Here is a 20396-nt window from a genome sequence, read left to right on the forward strand (position 1 = left end):
GGCTCGGAGTGATTGGCTATACTTGCTTCTTCAGCCATGTCTGGAGATGTGATGGTCTCAGCTGAGGAAGTAGAAACAGGTGACGAAGGTGGATCCTCCTCAAACAGCTCGTTCTCGTAGTAACTAGACAGAGTACTTAGCTCTTCCTCTGTCAGCAATACTCTAGATGATCGTCTCAACTCGCGAAAAGTCCTTTCGATCTCAGGATCCAATGGTCTCGGTACACCACCCTGTGACCTGCGCATAAGAGGAAACTACAAGTAGAATATGAGAATAGTTTAAGGAACAGATGTCCCTTAAACTAAGAAAAAGACTAAAATAAAAATAACTAAAAATTAAACAATTGCCTCCCCGGCAACGGCGACAAAATTTGATACCGTCGTAGAGTACCAAAGATAATATTTATAGTTCAAACTACTACTATAGATAGTGGCAGTCAGGGTCGAACCACAGAGAGGCGATGCAATTATTAGTTGTCTAATTTTAATCTTAAAGTAACAAAAGTGTGGGGGTTTGTTTTGGATTGTTCTATAACTAAATTAGATAAATGAATGATAAAAGAACTGGATGAAATCAAATATTAAAAGGGTACTAAGATGGTCGGTTCACTCTAGTTTCGGCGGCAGTATACTAGGTAAGTCTAAGATAATCACGTGAGACGGGAAAATAAGAAGTCCTCTCGGTCCATTCTTAACAGGTAGCATCTTTCGATCTAGCTACAGGTCCCTGATATCACTAATACTAATTTTCGTTTTGAAAAGTGATTTAAAGGTCTAAATTAACTTATCTCTCGATCTTATTAATTTAGTCGTCTTAATTAGGTAGTCTATTTTCCTCCCCATCTTTCGATCTTATCGGGTCGGTCAATTCCTAAACATTCAACTAGTCGCGTGCACTCGATTCGTCAAAAATAGCAATTAAATTAATTAAAACGAAACTAATTCTCACGTGGCCGGTCGATCAACCAAGATAGGCGGTCGATCGACCATGGCGCGACTCAGGTCTACCAATTCTAATGCCGCCTACACTATAAATTCCCTACATCCTAGCACAAGGGGTTTAGCTACTCATACTGGAAATAATAACAACAATAAAATTAACTAATAAAGTAAACGAATTCATGATTAAAATAACTAAATAAACAATTAACATGAAACGATAATTTGGCTTTGGGAAAACTACTCTAGCAATTTCTAGTCAATGAACGAACAAAGTAAACTGAAATAGGGAACCAAAATTACAAGTAGAAAGCAGGAAAAATAATCCGAAAGTACGAACGGGAAATAAACTGTATTGAATGAATGTGAATACTAATGCCAAACTCAATATCGAACCCTAATTATTCGATCCCTAAAAACTGATGATAAAAGACTTGATGATATTCTGAAAACATCAGGTTACGTTATATAGGAATATAACGTAACACTTATTCCTAAAACCTAATTACAATGGGATTTGGAATTCTCGAAATTTGCGTCATATTCACGGTTCGGTCGATCGACCATACAGCTCAATCGATCGAACAAGGCTCGCTGTACAGTAGCTTCTGATCTTCGTGCTCTGGTCGATCGACCATGGACACCGGTCTATCGACTGCTTCATCAAGTAGTTGCTCCAAAAGCTTCGTAAATTCGTCTTTCGGGCCTCGATACACGCACCAAGCTCGCTTCCCAAGTAAATACTTCTTGTCAAATGCAACATTAGGTACTTGGGGACGGATTCGGCTCGATTTCCGCTGAATTCTTCACATTTCTGCAATATTATACAAAAACACAAAAGTACACGGAAATAGGGAAAATAGTAGCTTAAACTACACAAATGAGCTCTGAAATGCGTGTAAAATAGGATGTAAAACAACATATTTAGGACACGCATCATCAATCATCTTAACAAGAATAAAGATAATGGAAGAGTAAAGCAATAAGCAATAATTAAGTCAGGAGTAAAGAAATTATACCAATATTAGGATGAGCAAATGGAAAGGATAGAATAATAGAAGAAAACTTTGATTGATGATGAAGAGTTGTCAATCTGCAATAAAAACCCAAATAATCTTCAATTACCCAACTAGATCTAAGAATTCTTGAACAATAATTAAAGAAGGATAAAAGTGTAATTAAGATGATTGATGTCTAATCTCTCTCTAATCTCTAATTGACTTGTTACTAATATACTTCTTGACTTGTTACTAATCTCCTATTTACAAGAGAGTATTTATACTAAGTACAAGTATTAGGTTAACTTAGGGCTTAAATGACGATTAAGCCCCTTAAATGAAGTCCAACGCATTTGGGATGCCCGTCCTACCTTAGGGACACTCATCCTTAGCATTGGGATGCCCTCCTTGTTCTGGGCCGCACGTCCTGAAGGACAATTTTGCTTCTTCTTTCATTTGGCTGCCCCTTAACTTGGGGGGATCCTTTAGGGGTCGTGAGGTTCCTTCATCATTGCCCATTTACTTATTTTATTGACTTAGGCATGTAGTATTGGTCGCCTCCTTATTGCTTGGTCGTTAGATGCGATCAATTTAGCTCCGTTTGGCTCCGTTAAAGCAAGGCTAGCACTCCTATCCTACCAAGGGCACAAAACCTCATAGAATATATATAATAGAAAGCTAAAGATAAGAAACGACCATAATGCATGCTAGAAAGCGTAGAAACGAGGCTAGTTAGGGGACTAAATGTGCGTAAATACGAGTCACATCAAATATCCCCAACCGAACCTTTGCTCGTCCCGAGTAAAGAGGTGACAAAAACTACGACCTTTATTTATACTAATCTAATAACATAGCCAATGTGAGATAATTAGCGGGTCTCACTCCGCCCTTCAACTCAACATCTACAAGGTAAGATGCCTTCTTGCAAGGCAAGGTGGGACTTGCCAAAATGGCGATGCATCGAAACTTTAAGCATACAAAACACTTTAAAGGATGCATCTACAAAAGAATAGCCACTTTCCTTATCTAAGTGGCTGAAATCATCTAAAAGGGAAGCAATTTAAGGGTACACTTTCCACCATAGATATTGGTTCTCCAAGTTACTAAGTATAGTATAAGAGGATACAAACAAGTCACCTCCAAGTTCTGTTAAACAAGGCTGCTTCCGTCCATAATTTCTAAATGCTTTGGTCAAGAGCAAATTCCCTATGGTGTTAGAAAACACCGTAGGATCGCGTAATTCCCCCTTTTGCCTAGATAAGAAGAAGGGTCGTCCCCACTCCACCATGCAACAAAGATAGGATCATCAATGGATAAAGGGATCAAGATTGTTAAGTTTCACGATGGTAGTTTGCTTTTGGGTTATTTTGCCCCCCATTTTCGTAGAATTTGACAATTGAAGAACATTTCTTACTATTTTTTATGTTTGGCATTTGATATTTTGGCATTTTTACTTTTCGGCTTTGATATGACGTTTAAACATTGAGAGTAACCCCATATGTAGCAAGGGTACTCTAGAAAAGCATAGGAGTCTATTTTGTGCTCCTTTTTTCCTTTGACAAAACTGCAAACTTGTTTTACATTCATTTGGCATTTGAACTCAATTTGATGATTATAGTGCCCATTCCCTTTTTGTTGACAAAATGATGATAGAAGTGAAATCACGGTTGCATGACTTCAATGGTCACCTTGGAATAAATGGTAGCCAAGGAATTATCACACCACAAGGTACTCTTGACTAGCCAAATCACGGTTGCATTCTCTTTAGTTTATCGACATTCTTATTTTCATTTCTCTTGTACTCATTTTTTCATATGTTTTTTTACGCAAATGCTATTGTATGACCGTCGTACCTACGATATGAAAAACTAAGCATTTTTTAGTAAAATAATGACCACTTTTTACAACTTAAGGTTTTTTTTCCCCCAAATTGGTCAATATTAACCAAAAAGTAGTCACTTTTTACTCAAAAAATACGAAAAGACCGTCGTACGACAGAATCGCTTATTTTCTTAAACTGATTTCTCTTTGTTATGATTTATCATTTTTTTCTCAACTTTTTCACATTATTTTGCATATGTGACTTTAAATTATTTTAATTTCTATATTTTGCCTGTGATGTACTCATTTTCAATGAAAAAAATTCTCCATATTGATTTTTGGGTAAAGTGATAAAAACTACCAACTTTAGTCATCTTTTTCATAATCAATACCAACATCATCAATAATTAGTAATCACTACCAAAATATTTAACTTTTTTCTACGATAGGTACCAAGTCGCCTTCTTACTCTAATTTTTTTCCTACTTTAAAGGTGTTTTCATGTAAGAGAGGGATTTTGGAAGTGGGTGAGTAGGGATTTGTACTTGAATGATGGCTTTTTGGACTTTTTCAAGTAGGTTGAGTTTAGATTTTCAGGCAATTTAATACCGATCGTAGAAAAAAAGTTAATATTTTGGTATTGATTACTAATTATTTTTTTAGGGGAAAGCCCAAAGGCCTTACTATATTAAACGAGAATCAAAATTAACAACATTGTTCTCAATCGGAGGCAACACATCCGACCACACTAACCGACCAACTACTCTAGGCAAAATGTGAGCTAACGAATGAGCAACCGTATTGTTGACAAGACTAGTATACGACCATAAAACAGAACTAAACGAATTACATAAACATAGAATGTCATCTAAAATTAACGAAAACATGCTTCTACCTTTAGCTTTCCTTTTCAAGGCTTCAATCACCGTCAGACAGCCACTTTCCACGACGATCTTTGTATGCCCATGTTTCGACGCTTCGCTAATACCTTCATAAACTGCACTCTCTTCCGCTACATGAGACTCCCCTGAAAGATCCTGCACCATCGATAAATCCCAAAGCACTCTGCCCCTATCATCCCGGCATACCACACACACACTCACCCCGACTCCCTCTTTCTCACCTGCATCCACATTAATCTTAACAAAGTCCGTCTGAGGTATCTCCCACCCCTTCCTCTCGACCTCAGCCGCACCATTAGAGGCCCCACTCCCACGCTGTACCCGTAAGAAGTCACCCTCTTCCATTTCTTCCACCATGTCCAGGACCCTCCAAATAACAGAAAACGGGTCCACCTCCCTAGCATCGAAAATCACCTTGTTACGGTGCTCCCACAAAGCCCATCAGCACACCATAAACAAGACTCGCTCCCGACATCCAAGCTCCCTCCACCTCGCTTCCACCCAGTCACGCACCCCTACTCCCTCACCCTCGCCTTCATCCAACCCGAGACCCTCCCATACCCGTTTAGTAATAGCACAATCGCGAAAAAGATGAATACTCGACTCATTAAAAGAATTACATAAAGAACAAAAAGCAGACTCACCTTGAACTCGATTTGCTATATTCGCTCTTGTTGCCAATGCCTCGTTGCACAATTGCTATATTCCCGGTATTGATTACTAAATGTTGATTATGTTGGTACTAATTATGAAAAATGGTCCTTATATTGGTACCGTTTATCAATTAACCCTTGAATTTTTTTTATTGATAATTTTTCCGATATGTTTTTTTCTTAATTGATTTGTGGGAAATCATTTTTTTCTTTCATTTCTCAGCACACTTATTTTATTTAATCATTTTTGTAATCTAATTGTCGTTTTTTTTTCACTCCTAAAAAAAAAATTTCCCAAACTTTTTTACTCACCAAGTTAAATTTTTTATCAAATTCAAATTTTTCTATAAATATCTTACAAATAAAGATGTAAATCAAATTTTGAATAAACAATTTGACAATATGTTAATTTTAGATTTATCAAAGATAGATGATAAATAACTTATTTATTTAATTTTATATGCTATGTTTTTAAATGTGATACGATCATTTAAGATTGTTATTCAAGATTATAATGTTCTAATTAAAAAAATAAAATAAATTCACGACTCTAATAAACAAAATTATATATTAAAACAAATTTCTTAAGATAGAAATGTTTTGAAAAACCTGCAAAACGTAATTGTGATTTCTAAAAGAATAAAACAATTTAGACGATAAACTTTTCTTTGCTTGTATTAAAGTTTATAAGGTTTTAAAATTTCTTATTAAAGTAAATAAAAAAATAAAAAAAATATTTATTATATTAATCAAAGTGTTTGCAAAATTTTATATTTAAATACATTTTCATATTATTTATATTTTATAAAATTTCTTTTTGATTTTAGGTTTGCCTTAACATGAAAATATCTTAATTTAAGTCGGAAAAGATACTCGCCATGGGAGTTTGTTATTTCAGGACTAAATTTTTTTTTGCCACGGAACAATTCGTGGCTAATAAAAATTTCGTCACGGGTGTGACATAGTTCGTGGCTAAAATGATTATTTTCCACGGGTGTAGCCTATTTACTGGTGCAAGTGACTTTTTGCCACGGGAAAAGTTATCCCGTGGCATAAAAGTTTTTCCAAAATAATTAATAAAACTTTCCCGTGGCTAAGCATAATTTAGCCACGAATTATAAATTCCCGTGGCATAATTCGTGGCGCAAGTGACAATTTGTTGTAGTGTATATACACTTGTCAAGCTTCCCAATTAGGCATTTTCACACAAAAAATTTCTACCATGCAGCTACATGCCATGATGCAACTAACATATATACAACTCTAATGCATATGCTTTTATCAACTATAATGCCATATAAAGTAAATGCAACTCCTAATATCACATAGGTATAAACCGCATCATAAAAAAGTAGCCACGTTGTCATTATCATATAAGAAAAGGAGAAGAAGATTTGGAAAGATCATACCATGCGGTCTTCTTTTTATCCTTTATGCTTCGAATGTGGGGTAATCGTCCCCATGTGATAAGAGTGACAAACAAACATGTATATACAAGTCTATGCTAAAAAGAAAGAACATGTTTTTAGAATTTTTCAATTTTTATCATTTTTATAAAATAGGTTAGATATTAGAATTTCCCATCCCCACACTAGTGTGGACATTGTCCTCAATGGACAAAATGATAGGAAATTTATGCAAATGCAAATGCATGAAACTATATGAAATGCATGAATTCTATATTAAATGCATACTACATGATATATATTACACATGAAGCAAAATAAACTATGCTACATGATGCATGCTTTCTATTAGGATGGAGAGCTAATATGAATTAACTCGGGTTGCTTATGAATGAACTTCCCTAAACCAAACTAAACACTATTGCTAGTGCGAAAATTGGGAAGTTTATTCATAAGTTATGCAATGCAATACAATGTATGATAAGTAACTTCTCATTTTGATTTATCCTGGTGGGGGCAAAAAAAATAGTCACCTCAATGTGGCCGAGGTGTGAGTCCTTTGATGTTTCAAGGACTCAAAAACTCTTAGCCATAAAGAGTACAAAAATGACTCTCTAACTACTCTATACTACATGTTATACAAGCTATGTAATCATGAGATAAAAAAACAAAGCAAAAGGAGGGGTAGGAGACTAACAATGGTATAGGATGGGACTCTATGGAAGCCATCAAGTCCTTAATTGTGTCGTCCTCCTTTTGCTAGTTCAACAATCAACTATCACTCATCGTGATATCATCATCATCATCCTCACTTGAACTTTGGTCACTTTCTTCATTGCTTGGTCTACTACTCTCCCCATGTTCATTATCAACATGTTCCTCACTCCTAGCAACCCGGTTTTCCCTTTCTTCATCTTGGGAGGCTTGAGGAAAGAATACCTTCCTATCCACCCAATCCGGCAAAGGACTCTTAGGGTCAAGAAGTCCTTGCCTAGCAAGGTGAAAGAGTGGTGGATATTGGGCATAGTAGGTATTCACCCGATCCTTGTAAGCCTCCTTATGGACATGCTTCATGAACTTAGTCAAGTAATCGTTGCCTTCCACAACATTTGGATAATCGGTTGTGAATTCTTCAAAGGCAAAGGGATAAGGCGGTATAACTAAGGAGAATGGATCTTCATTTAGATTTTTTTGTTTGTTGTTGATTATCTTGGCAAGTCGGGAGACGTGAATAAGATAGTTGTTTTGGTGAGTGGAACTGCTTCAAATTTTTCGTGACAAGACTATAGAGTCGGCTCCCTTGATTATCCATTCATATCCCAGGGTTGAGTTATCATGTCTCACCCAATGGAATTTGTGAATTAGCGTACTCATATTATGGAGATGACCACCCTTAACCGGCTTATAAGCTTTGTTCTCATTGAAGTTTGGTTTAAAGTGTTTAGCCAACTTTGTTATCAAGCCACCATTGACAATAAAGGCCTGCGGATGTGGGGATTTGATCGCAATCCACGGGTTTGAAAATCGTATGGAGTCGCCACCAAATTTAAGGAAATTTGGGAACCATTTTGAAAACGAGATTTGAGTTCGTTGTTGAAAGTATGTGATGGGAAGTTCATTAATAAAACACCCACCCCCGCCCGTTGCAATAACGGCCACTATTAAGGACTACGATGGCTAATTAGACAAGACTACGATTCGTTGTAAAAGCATGCAAAACACCATTTTGATCCTAACATGTGAGCTTGGTTTCTAATCGTTTAATGCATCTAATCTACTTTGTCCAAGTGATTTAGTATGTGAGGTTGATTTGGACAATACTAACAAACATTCACAAAAATGGCTTAGATGGGAATGGGGGAGCCGTTGGGGAACTAACTATTACAACCCAGACGATTCTCGTTGACTCGATTTGCAAACAAATGAATTAAAGATACAACTCGATCTAAATACAATTGCTAAAACATGGACACTTGTCTCACGTTTGACACGCCTACTTAGGCCTTGAAAATCGTGCCAATGATGAGGCCATGGCTCACATAGGACTTCGCCCTTAGCTTCATCAACGTATTGCGCACTCACTTTGATTTAATTGATTAAATACTTCAATTTAACCGACTAGAACAAAGGTTTTGTAAATCTATTTTAACTCAAAATAAAGGACTAACTTGACCCATATTTTAATGTACAAATTACATTGCTTGAATTAATTACAATAATTACAATGATTAAATTTTAATAACGATTGAAATAAAACCGCAATAATTAAATAAAACAAACTAAACGAGCTAAAGTTGGTACGAAGCCCGAGACAAAAATGGCCATACACACGGCCCAAGGGGTGGTCAATGTTGACTATTCTAGTCATCAAGTGCAATGAATCGGAAGCTAAGCATGCACAATTCAACTAGCGAGAAATCGTCATAAGAAAAGATGAATTCATTAAACTCTTTAAAGAAATTCATTTAAAATCTTATATCGGGTTTTGTATGATCTATGAATGTCTAATTCATTTAACATGCTTTCTACATATTAATTAGGCCAAGTTGCAATTTAGAAATGATAAACGATACAAATTACATACATGCATCATTAATCAACAAAAACAAGTCTAACATGTGAATTAATCTAATTATTCCATAATTAAAATTAAAACAAAATATAAGACATGTGAGAACAAATTAAACTAACTAAAATTTTATTTTAATTATTTAAAATATGTTATCGTCGTGCAATTAACAAATTGTTTCATTTTATAAACTAAACATGTTATTATTCTAATTAACACGTCATCGTCATAAAATAAAAACAAGCATATGATTAGCATACTTTTTATTCTAAATAGCAATTAAACCGTCATTAACATCATAATTATGAAACATATTAACTAACATGAGACGATAATTAAAAGATGATAAAAAGCGATAAAAAAGGCCTTAGGCCATGACAAACGCAAGAAAACGAGGAAGGAAAGAGACGGGATTTTGTGCACCCTCAACTTACATGTAAACTTGGACACCACTCGGGATCTCGTATGCAAGCTTTGCTTAGAAGGCGCATCTTCGACGATCTTAAAACAAATTTCGAAACAATTAACGAAAACTATTTCGAAAAAACAAACAAACTTTCTCGCGTAAAAGGCACTTCATGCAACGATTTTCAAATGAAGATTGTGACTTCGTTTCTTAGTCAAATATGGATCCGAAAGATGTTCTGGAATTCTTCGACCCCAAAGATTAAAAATTTAGCAAAAAAAGAAGAAAAAATTGTTTAGGAATTATTAAAAACGGGTGAGAACAGGTGCAGTTCACACGAGTTCAAAAAAACGCGATTTTGTTGTACTTCGTACAATGATTTTCAAACAACGATTGTGACCACGTTTCTTTCTCAAATATAAATTCAAAAGATGTTCTAGAATCCTTAGACTCCAAAAATTCAAACTTTAGCAAAAAACAGAAGTAAAAATGATTCAAAAACAATGAGAAACGAACGTGAACAAAGGCTTTCCAAAACGCGGGAAAACACAAACAAGAGATCAAATTGATGCTCTAATGCTTGTCTAATCCTTTGTATGAACCTTGTACATTGTTTATGGGTATAAGAGGTGTTTAGACAGCTTTCTTATGTGAGATTGATGGTAGTTTGCTAGGGTTTTGAGCCGTGTTAAGTGTTGTGGTTTTTGTCTATTTTTTCGTCCTGTTTTAAGGTGTGTGGGTGTTAGTTTATATATGAAATGAGATAGGGGTGCTAGAGTTAGGTCATTTAGGCTGCTTAGGGTTGGCTTGTGGAAGGGGAAAGAGGGTTGGACGAGAATAAGGAAGGTGGAGGTGGATATGTTGGTTATGGAAGGTGATAAGGAAGGGATATTTTTTCGGTTATGGGAAGATATTATGAGCTGTTTGGATAGGTGGAAATATCTCCCTTTGCTTGGAGAACAAGTAGGAGAAACAAGGGAAGGAGTATAGGTTAGATAGGGCTCAAAAATGGACTCGGGGACTCCCTGTTTTGCGCGGCTAACCAGGGTATGGGTGTGGGGTTTTTGGGTTGGTTTTGGTGCGGGTTTGGTCAAGGGTTTGGGCTAGGTTGAGTGTTGGGTTGGTGGGTAAGGTGGGAGTGTGGTGCTGGGCTAGTTGGGTTGGTGTTTGGTGTTGGGTGTGGGCTCCAGAAAACAGGGGAGGGGAAGTTGGGTTGCGGGTGGAAAAAGGGAAGGGAGAAGGGGGTTGGCATGGGGGTTCGAACCCAAGACCTTGGGGGGAATAGTTTGTGTCAAAGCAAGCCTCGAAAATAATGTCGAAATTCGTTCAAAAATCTAGCTTAAAATCATCTTAAAAACGAGCTTAAAATCGTTTTTAAAAAAATTCAATTAAAACCGCTTTAAATTAACTTTTCAAATTGAAAAATAAAGCGATAAAATGAAACCGTCACATATCTTATTTCAAATATATTCAAAAATAAAAAATTTGAACGATTATTTATTTTTCAAATAAATTATTTTTTTTTTTTTGGGGAAATGTAAGTAGATTTCATTAATCATAAAAATTGTCCCATTACAACACTTTTAAAAGACCTAAAAACTAGGGGAAAAAAGCTATGAAGCAGAAAACCTCATAACTCCTTCACCCATTCAAGAACAGTCCTATTTTTACACTGTAGCTCAATCACTTGCAGCCGAGCTCTAACATCTTGCTTCAACCTCTGAACTAGTACCGTAGGTTTTATAACAACTTGGTCTATCCTACAAGTATTACGATGTTGCCAAAGATGATACATGAGACTTGCAAGAATGACCCCAACAACCTTCTTCTTAGTAGCAGAACGAATCCTCCATGTGAGCCACCATTTGATACAGTCTTGTGCAGGTAACAGCACCTTGCACCATAATTGTATCAGTAAAAGGCATTGCTTACTGAATGCACAGCCAAAAAATAGGTGATTGTGATCCTCAGCCATAACTCCAAAAACTTCACAACAATTAGTAACCAGAATACCCATCTTTACCAATCTATCCTGCGTAAGTAGCCTGTTCTGTGCTACTAACCAGCAAAAGAAAGAGTGCTTGGGACAAATCCAATTATTTAATGTCCAAGGAAACCAGGCAACCTTATCAGTGAGAGGTTTCAGAAAATCATACCCCTTCTGAATTGTGTAAGGCTCACCTGTTAAGATCAGAGGCTTGAGCTTGTTCTTGACCTGGCAAATTTTTCGCCAAGCCCAGCTAGCTCCACTATGAGGTTCATAATCCATCCATTGAGAAGATTTGATATACACTGCATGCACCCAACGAACCCAGAGATGATCAGTTTTTTGTTGCACCCACCAAACATACATTCCTATGGTAGCTATGTTCCAAGTTTGAAGGTCCCCGAAACCAAGACCCCCCTGCTTCTTAGGTCTACAGATCTTCTCCCAAGAAACCAGTGCAGGATTCTCTTTAGGATCCTTTCCATACCATAGATATTGTCTGCATATCTTCTCAATAGCATCAATGACAGTCTTAGGCAAGATAAAAATGCGAGCCCAATAACAATGTAATGTACTGAGAACAGATTGAATCAACACAGCTCTACCAGCATAAGACAGTTTTCTGGACCCCAGAGCTCTAATTTTTGCTACCACATTATCAATCAAACAATTGCAGTCCATGACAGACAGGCGTTTAGGGGAGACAGTAACACCTAAATATCTGAAAGGGACTGCATGTCTTTTCATTCCAGTGATCTGCTCAATCTCCTGAATTAGACTAGCAGGAACTCCATTAGTGTAGAAGTTGGACTTACCACTATTCATCACCAATCCAGAAGCCTTAGAGAAATACTTGAAGGCTTGAAGCAAGAGCTCAATAGAACCTCTCTCTCCCTTACAGAACATGATAAGGTCATCAGCAAAGCAAAGATGAGTGAGATTGATCCTCTTACACAAAGGATGGTGCCTGAAATTTTGATGCTTCTGTACTATCATAAGCACCCTACTAAGATATTCCAAACAAAGAGTGAATAGAAGGGGGGAGAGAGGGTCCCCCTGTCGTAGCCCTCTTTGTCCTTTAAAGAATCCAAAAATTTCTCCATTGAGGGAGAGAGAATAGGAAGGGGAGGTAACACAGTTCATCAACAGCTCAATGAATTTCTTAGGAAAACTAGTAGCCTCAAGCATCTCTGAAACAAACGACCACTCAATGGAGTCATATGCTTTTTGAAGGTCAAGTTTCAATAACACTCTAGGAGAACTTTTCAAATAAATTATAAAAGCTTAAATTTTAAATAAACTCGAAAATAAAGAAAACCGATGTAATAAATTTCATTTATTTCAAAATAATTAAAATTTCATTTAAATTATAAAACTATCAAATAACGCTTGTCCCGCATCAGAAAACAAAATCCGCTAACGAGCAATGTAAGATAACATGTGTCCTATCATCATCGGGTGTTTTGTCAGGATTTCTGTAAATTCCAATAACGACGGATACGGGTATCTACAGAGCCCCCACTTTGACTAAGGCTTGTACAGGGCAAAAGTCAAAGTATACCCCAGGTCCCTCTCGACCTGAGGATTCCGCGGGTCATTTAGAGTCCATTAGACTTGCGTATGTAAGCTCGCCAACCATAAGAAGAGATCATACCTGAAACTTTGCTGGATTTTGACACTTGCTTCTATTGCATCAAATCATCATCATTGGTCGTCGACCCATAAACTTACATGGTGGTGGATTGAGCCTTATCCTTAGGCGCCTACGTATCCGTTATGACGGAATCAAACCCGCATCGTAGTTTGGCATACATTGGTCTCGGCGTTCTGCTGTCTGGACCCAAATACTGCTGGCATGCATTCTGCTAACTATGCCCAAAAGGTCGGGTTTCTCCTGAGATGTTTGCTATCATACATTGAAGATAATTCTCCTATACTGTCTCTCTCTAGAGTTAACAGTCTTTATCATTGGGGCCCAACTTTGAGCAGTGTTGTTGTAATATCACTGGTTGCATTCTGCTGGGAATATTTTCATCTTAGTAATCCGAAACGGACTAGTTTTACTTGGTGGAGACTTCTCCAAACATCATTGTGGCGGTCTCTGGAGCTTTGAAAGCGTACCTGCTTAAACTTAGACATATATCATAACAGAAATCACATATGCTATCCCGGACTTTCGGAAATCGTAGCTCACCTGGATGGGCTCGAGGCCCGAACTAAAACATTGAATTGGATTTCTGACCTGATGGGCTTCACCCGGAATTGAAAAATGGGCTTCGCCCAGAATCATTTCATTTTGAATATGGGCTTTGCCCGGGGATCGTTTCATTTTGAATATGGGCGTCGCCCGGAGCTAATGTTTTACTTTGAAAATTGGCTTTGCCTGGGTTCATTTGAATTTTTGAAATTTCATAGGAAAACAATTAGTAGACATGTTTCGAGTTTATGACTCAAGGATTGACCCGTAAATGATATGGGCAAGATGTAACCCGTAAAATATATAAGAAAAACCCGTAAGTGCGTACGATTTTTCTAATTCAAATATGGACTCGTTGGGGAAAAAAATGTAGATTGGCCATTCTGGCCCGCGAAACACAAGGAAAGCCCGTGACAATGAACTTTGGTGCAACAAGCGATAAAGGGTGGCAAGGAAACCCGGAGGCCCGTGGCCCGAGGCTTCGGCCGAGTTGCTTGGGCGGCAAGCAAGACTTTTTTAAAACCATTGGAATTCTCTCCTTGTTTTTCCTATATAAGGAGATCATAATAGGAGGTAAGTCATAACTTCTTATTCTTTTCTTCACAAAACTCTTTGTTAAGCATGAATTCTCTTAGAAAAGCCATGTTATCATGGACTTCCGATTTCAGGCTATTGGATTCTCAAATACTTGTTGATACGGGATTGAAACAACTAATCCCTCTGAGACAGGTCCTGCCAGAAAATGTCTTTCTTGATGAGTGCTTGAAATTCTGGGACCCTACCCATCATGTTTTTGCTTTTCCAGAAGGAGAGATTTGTACTTTTCCGGAAGAAATTGCCATTCTAGGAGGTTGGAAGATTGAGCTAACTCATGTTATTCCCGACTTTGAGAGGGGATGGGCTTACAAGTACTGTGATTTCCTTGGTTTGTCACGTGGTGAGGTGAGTGCCTTCTTTGATGGGAAATGAGTAAACTTACTCGCTATTGCTGATACCGTCGTCAGGTACCAAAAATTAAATACCTAGTTACACTAACAGAAGCTAGCAGTAAGTAGGGTCGATCTCCACAGGGAGGCGGTCACTATCTACTTGTCTATTCGGTTTGTCTACGTCACAGTTGGGGGTTTTGAATTGAATAAACTAAACTAAACAATATTAAGGGGAGATAATTAATGATAAGAGAAATTAATAAGAAAGAGAGAAAACTAGGATGTCGGGTTATCAACGAACCTCAGTTAATTACAGCTAAGGTCACAGATTAGTCGATGTGTCGGTCTAAGGGGCAACGAATATCTCCTTCCGGTCTCAATTCGCCCTAAAATACTATTAGCTTAGCTTCTGCCCTCACTAAAGCATTCTATTGTTCACTGCAGGTCTCACCCCTTCCAACCTTTCGGTCCAGGTCGAGGCTTACCAAGGTTAAAAAGGCTAAATGCATTTATTCAAATAGCTAGATACAATTATAGCAGTGATTAACAACAGACATAACAACAACGGCAAATCTATGAACTAATTAGCAATTAACATTAATTCATCGACTCCCCTAAATCCTAGCTGAGGAATTAGCTAGGCATAAATAAAGAAAGAACAAGAACAAAGGAAAGAATAATAATAAGCATTAAATAAAGAGAGTGAAAGGGAAGAGTAAATTACAGAATAAGATCCAGAAAATAGAGAAGAACAAAGTAGCAGCAGTAATAAGAAAAAAAGTATTGCAAAAGTGATGTGTAAAGTGTACTGTCGTCTTCCTATTTATAGGAAAGACGATTTATTTGACCTAAAAACAAATTAAAGCTAAAAAGGCCCGAGCCCAATAGAAACCACTCGATCGAGTCATTTGAAACTACTCGATCGAGTAGAATTAAGCTCAAACCACTCGATCGAGTACTTTAAGTACTCGATCGAACACTTATTAAATAGGCACTACTCGATCGAGTACAAAAAGGAGTGGATCGAACACAATTGTACTCGATCAAGTACTTTCCAGCGCACAATTCCTACTCCGCGCACTGAACTTCAAACGGCTACCATTTCTTTGTTACTTGGGCAAACAGGACGATTCCGGTGGCGTTGGAAAGCTAAGAGGACAAGAAGTCCTATATAATTGGAATCCCCTGAAAATCAGTTGTAGAACTCGAGATATGGTCTTCAAAGTAGGCATTAGAAATTTGAAGTTCTTCCTTTGCTCGCCTAGCTATCTTACTTCTTTGCGCATCTCAAGACAACTGCATTCCCGCTCCAAATTCACTCTTCCTCCAAATTCATGCTAAACGGACGGTAAAAGGTTCGATTTCACTGCTTTCTGGTCCATTCCTGTAAATAGAACAAAACAAACCAAAGTAGCATATTCGGGGCATTTCGTAGCATAAAACTACGATAATAGCATAGAAATACGTGCATAAAAAGGCCAAAAAGGACTATATAAAATGCACGTAGAAAATCTCCCAAACCAAACCTTTACTCGTCCTCGAGTAAACTAAATGCAAACTAATGGAACGGAAAAGATAACTCAGAGCTAGCTACAAATGCCCACTTAACCAATTTAATGCAAGCAAACTAACACTTATAGCAAACAGTCAAATGCAAACGAGTTGTAAGATGTTTATAAGATAGCTGAACCGTCGACCTTGCAAGACCTTTAATAATGGACTCTCACGGGTCACTCTTCTCTCATGAAGCAAAGGGTGAACATATATATGTAAAAGAGAAAGAAATATAGTCGCTCACCTAAACTACGACCCACATAAACATGCATGCAACTAATATGATAGACAATTCTAGCTACCATACACACATTCCAACCAACAAGGTCCTGTCACAGCCGAGTGCTTACAAAAATATGGTAAAGTGAGGCAATGGGTAAGAAAAGGCAAAACATTTATGGAAATGTGGAGGTATAGGCGGCCAAGCTAGTACCTAAACAAAACCATATGACAACATCCGTTTCCAACTCAATTATAGAATTAAGCGCATATGCCCTTCATTTGGCACAAACTCACCAAACCGAACTGAAAATACTCCTCAATAAATGTAAATAAAGCATAGGAGCGAAACCATCTACAATCTTTTTTCTTTTCTTTTTCTTTTTCGGTTTTCTGTCATCATCATTTTTCTTCTCGTTTTTTCGAATTCTTTCTTATTCTTTTTCACATTTTTTTTTCTTTTTTTTTCATCCTCCTTTTCTTCATTAAATACCAACTCCAAATCAATGGATACAAGCCAAACTTGGCACATTGAAAAATATACCACAAAACAATCTAAACTAGCTTGACAAGGCAGGCTAAATTTGGAATGTAGCTAAGGGTCAACAGGCAAATTTGGCTAATGTGGAGTTTAAATGGGTAAAAATGAGAGAAAAAGGGAATGTAAGCACCTCCCTGCATGTGACACTAACCACTAACCCGAATGTATGCAGGCAAAAACCAATTGAATTTCATATACGTGCAAATTGATGAACATGCTATGCAAGGAGTAACTACTCACAATCCTACATGAAACTGGTCATATATGAATCCAGTTATATGGCTCTAAATCCTTAGAAATTATACGTATCTTGCCAAAATTTCCAGATCAAGTGGTTTTATTACTCGATCGAGTGGTTTTATTACTCGATCGAGTGGTTTTTATGGCCTTAGTTGATCGATCCAGCAGTTATTTACTCGATCAAGAGGTGCTGAAAAGAGAGGTTACTCGATCGAGTAACTAATCTACTCGATCGAGTAGATTTTCTGGTGTTTTGCTCGATTGAGTGGATTTATTCTACTCGATCGAGTGGTTTCTGCTGGCGTGGGCTTTAATTAGCCCGTAAGCTTGTTTTAGCTTTTGAACTTAGTTTATTTTCTATTTAAGCATTACGTTACTAGGTCATTATCTATCTATTATGTTATCATCGACACTTTATTTCAGTTTTTCATCTATCATTTTCATCCTTCACTGTAACTTTATTTTCGGGGTTAATTCGCTTGGATTTGCGTGTTCTTTATGCCGGATTCTCACGATTGTAATCTCTTTCTCCTTTCTTAATAATAATCTTTATTTCAATTGCTTTAATTACTTGTTTTGCTTCATTTACTTTCTGCCCTAATTCTCTTTTATGCACTTTATTTATTATTTCATTATGTTTATTGTTAGTTCATCGTTTGCTGTTAATTTTGATAATATGAATAGCGATATGAGTAGCTAAATCTAATTCATGTTGGGATTAGGGGATCTATGGTAGAAATGTGACGATGTAGTAAATAGGTGAGATGAATTAATTGTGAGATTCTGTCACAATGGCAATTTAACTGTATTTTACCGACCTAGTTGATTGCACGCTTCTGAGTCACCCTTTAATCTGGCTAAATTTAATCCTGGATCGGAAGATTGGACTAAATAGGCCTGCTATGAACAGTAGACTACCCTGACGAGGACGGAAGTTAAGTTAGTGGAAGTTTAGGGTAGAAAGTGGACCGGAAGGACCTTTCCATATCCGTCTCGCATTAATTTGTCTAAGTTGTTTACAGTTGAGTCACTGGACTACCGTAGTGAACCGAAATCCTGACATGTCCCTTCTCTATTTGATAGTTTAATTCTATTTTCTTGATTTTACTTCTCTTGTCTCTGCTTCTCTTTCCTTTAAACCTTTTAGTTTAGAAAACCAATTTAAACAACCCCCCATTTGTGACCAAATAGACGGACTTCTACAGATATCTTGCCTCCCTGAGGAGATCGACCTGACTTCCGTAGCTATATAGTTAGTTTAGTTAGTTTATTTTTGATAGGTACACGACAGACGTATCAAATTTTGACGCCGTTGTCGGGGAGACAATTGCCCAATCTGTCTTTGTTTCATTTTTTTTATCCGTCTCAGGGAATTTTTATTCCTTGAGGCAGTTCTTATTTATTTTCTTTTAGTGTTGTTTATGCCCAGGTCAGACAGGTTTGAGTTAGTTTCAGCTGATTCAAAGCTAGGGAGACTATTCAGGCATAGACTCCGGCTGCAGAGAAAATCACGAAAGGAAGACTTGAGTATTTTCGAGCCAGAGCTACATCATTCTCTTTTCGCAGAAGACCAGTCTTTAGAAGAAGACATTCCTATTTCTGCTGATCAACCAGTAAAGATGTCGAACATTGCTAGTCACTCGGAGCCTAAAGCATCGTATATTCCTAAAGGTTTCAATCTTCAGACTGAGGATGGGAATACATTTGACATCCGTCCTTCCTATATCAATCTGGTGGAGAGAAATCTCTATAGAGGTGTGGCAGGTGAAGACCCGAGGAAGCATATGGAGGTCTTTACGGACTACTGTTCTACTATCCCCGCCACAAAGGTGGTAACTCAAGTCAAGATTAAGGAAGTTCTATTTCCTTTTTCTTTGACTGATGCAACCATGGAGTGGTTGACTGATTTGGACCGTACGGCCGCGAGGGTTACAAACTGGAAGACCCTTGCTCTTGCTTTTTGTAAGAGATATTTCCCTCCACAATGCACAAATCAGCTGAGGGCAAAGATTACGAGTTTCAAGAAGGCACCTGATGAGACTCTCTATGAAGCATGCTCCCGTTTCAAGAAGTTGGTGAGGTCTCTTCCTCACCATGGTTTTGACACGTGGTTTCTGTCTAACCAGTTCTACAGTGGGCTGTATGATGATCATAGAGCCATACTTGATGCGTCATCTAATGGGAGATTCCAAGAGAATCAAGCGATGATAAGGGATGGGCCCTTATTGAATAGATGGCGAACCACAGTGCTGAATATGGAAACCCGAGGGATGGTATTAGAACAGTTCATGCAGTTGATAAGCAAGTCGTGGCTCAGATGGAAGCCATGAATGCTAGATTTGATAAGTTGGAGTTACATTCTGCTGGGGAGCCTCAGACGGTCCATATGCCTACTAGAGGGGAGACCGTCACATATGAGAGGTGTGGTAGCAACGACGGTCACACTGCTGTTGGCTATCTTACAGAGAAGAAACAGGTCCTTGCCTTTCAACAATACAGGCAAGGAGGGGGTTCCTATTATAATAACCAAGGGGCAGTCCATCCCAATTTGAGGTGGACTAGTCAAAATGTGCTCAATCCTACTCCTCCTCCGCACCAGCAACAGTCATATGTCCCTCCACATAAGACTCAACAAGGCTTTCAGAAGCCTCCTTCCTTTCCTACACTTAATCAAGGTGCCTCGTCTTCTGGTGGGGTAAGTGAGATAGGTGAGTTGAAGACGATGTTGCAGTCTTTGACAAAGCAGTGGAAGTTAAGCGAACAACAAAAAGATGCTTCTATCAAGGCACTTGAAACTCAAGTTGCCCAATTAGCCGCTAACCAGTCCACAAGGAAACCAGGTCATTTACCGTCACAAACTGACAAAAATCCACATGAGACGGTAAATTTAATTAATTTGAGAAGCGGTCATTCATATGAGGGACCGAAAGTGTTGAAATCAGACCCGAGGAAGGAAATAATAGCTGATGTACAGTGTTCTGCCAAAGGAAATGAGCTGACGGCTAAGAAGGTACTCGATCGACTAGTTTCTGGAGG

At 37.8% G+C, this 20396-nt stretch overlaps 1 protein-coding gene across 1 annotated transcript; it reads right to left on the reverse strand.

Moving 5' to 3' along the window:
- Positions 1-4440: 4440 nt before the first annotated feature.
- On the reverse strand, positions 4441-5016 carry LOC141630524 (uncharacterized). Its single transcript, XM_074443328.1, has one exon. The coding sequence runs from the start codon at positions 5014-5016 to the stop codon at positions 4441-4443; it is 576 nt and encodes a 191-aa protein (XP_074299429.1).
- Positions 5017-20396: the final 15380 nt, after the last annotated feature.

This window comes from Silene latifolia, chromosome Y (assembly GCF_048544455.1).
Source record: "Silene latifolia isolate original U9 population chromosome Y, ASM4854445v1, whole genome shotgun sequence".
NCBI classification, from domain to species: Eukaryota; Viridiplantae; Streptophyta; class Magnoliopsida; order Caryophyllales; family Caryophyllaceae; genus Silene; species Silene latifolia.

Bases quoted from the DNA above. Each gene is read 5' to 3' on its own strand.
- LOC141630524 (XM_074443328.1), bottom strand. From the start codon at position 5,016: ATGGTGGAAGAAATGGAAGAGGGTGACTTCTTACGGGTACAGCGTGGG.